At 54.6% G+C, this 3,724-nt stretch overlaps 1 protein-coding gene across 1 annotated transcript in view; it reads left to right on the forward strand.

Annotated features, from left to right (window-relative positions):
* The window catches only part of ZFHX3 (zinc finger homeobox 3), a 229,003-nt gene that overhangs the window by 215,816 nt on the left and 9,463 nt on the right, over window positions 1-3,724 (forward strand). The window contains 1 exon segment of the mRNA XM_025045294.1: window positions 1-3,187. This exon segment is cut by the window's left edge and continues 91 nt beyond it. Within this exon segment, the coding sequence (XP_024901062.1) occupies window positions 1-3,187 (3,187 nt within the window).

Genomic DNA, 3,724 nt, shown 5'->3' on the forward strand with positions numbered 1-3,724 from the left:
CAGCCATCCGTTCCGCTCACCCAGCTGTCCATGCCCATGGAGCTGCCCATCTTCTCGCCACTGATGATGCAGACGATGCCACTGCAGACCCTGCCGGCGCAGCTGCCCCCTCAGCTCGGACCTGTGGAACCTCTGCCTGCGGACCTGGCCCAGCTGTACCAGCATCAGCTCAACCCAAGCCTGCTGCAGCAGCAGAACAAGAGGCCTCGCACCAGGATCACAGATGACCAGCTCCGAGTCCTGCGGCAGTATTTTGACATTAACAACTCCCCCAGTGAAGAGCAGATCAAAGAGATGGCCGACAAGTCTGGGTTGCCCCAGAAAGTGATCAAGCACTGGTTCAGAAACACTCTCTTCAAAGAGCGGCAGCGTAACAAAGACTCCCCGTACAACTTCAGCAACCCTCCTATCACCAGCCTGGAGGAACTCAAGATCGACTCCCGGCCCCCTTCGCCGGAGCCTCAAAAGCAGGAGTACTGGGGAAGCAAGAGGTCTTCGAGAACGCGGTTTACCGACTACCAGCTGAGGGTCCTGCAGGACTTTTTCGATGCCAACGCTTACCCAAAGGACGATGAATTCGAGCAGCTCTCTAATTTACTGAACCTTCCAACCCGCGTCATAGTGGTGTGGTTTCAAAATGCCCGACAGAAAGCCAGGAAAAATTATGAGAATCAGGGAGAGGGCAAAGATGGGGAGCGGCGTGAGCTCACGAACGATAGGTACATTCGAACGAGCAACCTGAACTACCAGTGCAAAAAATGCAGCCTGGTGTTTCAGCGCATCTTCGATCTCATCAAGCACCAGAAGAAGCTGTGTTACAAAGACGAGGATGAGGAGGGGCAGGACGACAGCCAAAACGAGGATTCCATGGATGCCATGGAAATCCTGACACCCACCAGCTCCTCCTGCAGCACCCCGATGCCCTCACAGGCTTACAGTGCCCCAGCACCATCGGCCAATACAGCTCCCTCCGCTTTCTTGCAGCTGACAGCAGAGGCTGACGAACTGGCTACCTTCAGTTCAAAGACAGAGGCGAGTGATGAGAAACCAAAGCCGGCTGAACCTCCCAACGCACAGCCAAACCAAACCCAAGAAAAGCAAGGACAACCAAAGGCAGAGCTGCAGCAGCAAGACCACCCTGAGCAAAAGACAAACTCAGCCCAGCAGAAGCTCCCACAGCTGACGTCCCCCGCTTCGTTACCACAGCCTCCTCAGCAAGCGCCCCCGCCTCAGTGCCCCTTGCCCCAGTCAAGCCCCAGTCCTTCCCAGCTCTCCCACCTGCCCCTCAAGCCCCTCCACACGTCGACTCCTCAGCAGTTGGCAAACCTACCTCCTCAGCTCATCCCCTACCAGTGCGACCAGTGCAAGCTGGCGTTTCCATCGTTCGAGCACTGGCAGGAGCATCAGCAGCTTCACTTCCTGAGTGCACAGAACCAGTTCATCCATCCTCAGTTTCTAGACCGGTCACTGGATATGCCTTTCATGCTGTTTGACCCGAGTAACCCTCTCCTGGCGAGCCAGCTGCTCTCTGGGGCCATACCTCAGATCCCAGCAAGCTCAGCCACTTCTCCTTCAACGCCCACCTCCACGATGAACACTCTGAAGAGGAAGCTGGAGGAAAAGGCTAGCGCAAGCCCCGGCGAAAATGACAGCGGGACGGGAGGAGAAGAACCTCAGAGGGACAAGCGTTTGAGGACAACTATTACACCAGAACAGCTAGAAATTCTCTACCAGAAGTATCTGCTGGACTCCAATCCAACTCGAAAGATGTTGGATCACATTGCGCATGAGGTGGGCTTGAAGAAACGTGTGGTACAAGTCTGGTTTCAGAACACCCGCGCCCGGGAAAGGAAAGGGCAGTTCCGGGCGGTGGGCCCGGCTCAGGCCCACAGGAGATGCCCTTTCTGCAGAGCCCTCTTCAAAGCCAAGACTGCCCTGGAGGCGCATATCCGGTCCCGTCACTGGCACGAAGCCAAGAGAGCTGGCTACAACCTCACTCTGTCTGCAATGCTCTTAGACTGCGATGGGGGGCTCCAGATGAAAGGAGATATTTTTGATGGAACTAGCTTCTCCCACCTACCCCCAAGCAGTAGTGACGGCCAAGGTGTTCCCCTCTCACCTGTGAGTAAAACCATGGAGTTGTCTCCCAGAACTCTTCTTAGCCCTTCTTCCATCAAGGTGGAAGGGGTTGAAGACTTTGAAAGCCCCTCCATGTCCTCGGTTAATCTCAACTTTGACCAAACCAAGCTGGACAATGATGACTGTTCCTCTGTCAACACAGCAATCACAGACACCACTACCGGCGACGAGGGCAATGCGGATAACGACAGTGCAACGGGAATAGCAACTGAAACCAGATCCTCTTCTGCGCCTAATGAGGGGCTGACCAAAGCGGCCATGATGGCAATGTCCGAGTACGAAGATCGGCTGTCATCCGGTCTGGTCAGCCCAGCCCCGAGCTTTTACAGCAAGGAATATGACAATGAAGGTACAGTGGACTACAGCGAAACCTCAAGCCTCGCAGACCCCTGCTCCCCAAGTCCTGGTGCGAGCGGGTCGGCAGGCAAATCTGGAGACAGCGGAGATCGGCCAGGGCAGAAACGTTTTCGCACTCAAATGACCAACCTGCAGCTGAAGGTCCTCAAGTCATGCTTTAATGACTACAGGACACCCACCATGCTAGAGTGCGAGGTCCTGGGCAATGACATTGGACTGCCAAAGAGAGTTGTTCAGGTCTGGTTCCAGAATGCCCGGGCAAAAGAAAAGAAGTCCAAGCTAAGCATGGCCAAGCATTTCGGTATAAACCAAACGAGTTACGAGGGACCCAAAACAGAGTGCACTTTGTGTGGCATCAAGTACAGCGCTCGGCTGTCTGTACGTGACCATATCTTTTCCCAACAGCATATCTCCAAAGTTAAAGACACCATTGGAAGCCAGTTGGATAAGGAGAAAGAATACTTTGACCCGGCCACTGTACGTCAGTTGATGGCTCAACAAGAGTTGGACCGGATTAAAAAGGCCAATGAGGTCCTCGGACTGGCAGCTCAGCAGCAGGGGATGTTCGACAACGCCCCTCTCCAGGCTCTTAACCTTCCCGCGGCGTATCCGGCGCTCCAGGGCATTCCTCCCGTGTTGCTCCCCAGCCTCAACAGCCCCTCCTTGCCAGGCTTCGCGCCATCCAACACAGGTGGGTTCTGCTCTAGGTGATTCTGTCGGCATCAAACAGCTGCCCGGGCAGCGCCTTGTTTTGTGGCTGCCACCCAGGTCCTCTGAGTGTTGGGCAGATGGGAAGCTTCCCTTTCCGATTCTCTCATGGGAGCAAAGCTTCGCTTTCCGGTTCTCTCATGGGAGCAAAACTTCAGGTCGCTTTCGTGGAGTCCGCCTGGAGCTGTGTGTTCGTGGTTCTTTGGCTTCCCGGGTCAGGAGTGGCCCCTCCTCTGAAACCATTCTCACGCCCTGCGTTCAACAGCACAACCAGGGTGTAAGTTCCAGGGGAGAACTTTTGAGAGTCCTGGCATATTAGATCCTGGGGTATTTTCGAGACGTTTCCATTAGAGACCCTTTCATTCAGTCCTTGTGGAAATCCTGATCCCATTTAGTAGTCGTTAAACATATAAGACCAGAGTTGAGTATCCCAGCTAATTCTGGATCATACCCTGTGGAAACTCACTGAAGAGAATTTAAATCAGCTCCTTGCCCTCACCTGTGGTCCTGTCCCCGCCTG

This window comes from Pteropus alecto, unplaced genomic scaffold, assembly GCF_000325575.1.
Source record: "Pteropus alecto unplaced genomic scaffold, ASM32557v1 scaffold42, whole genome shotgun sequence".
Taxonomy (NCBI): Eukaryota; Metazoa; Chordata; class Mammalia; order Chiroptera; family Pteropodidae; genus Pteropus; species Pteropus alecto.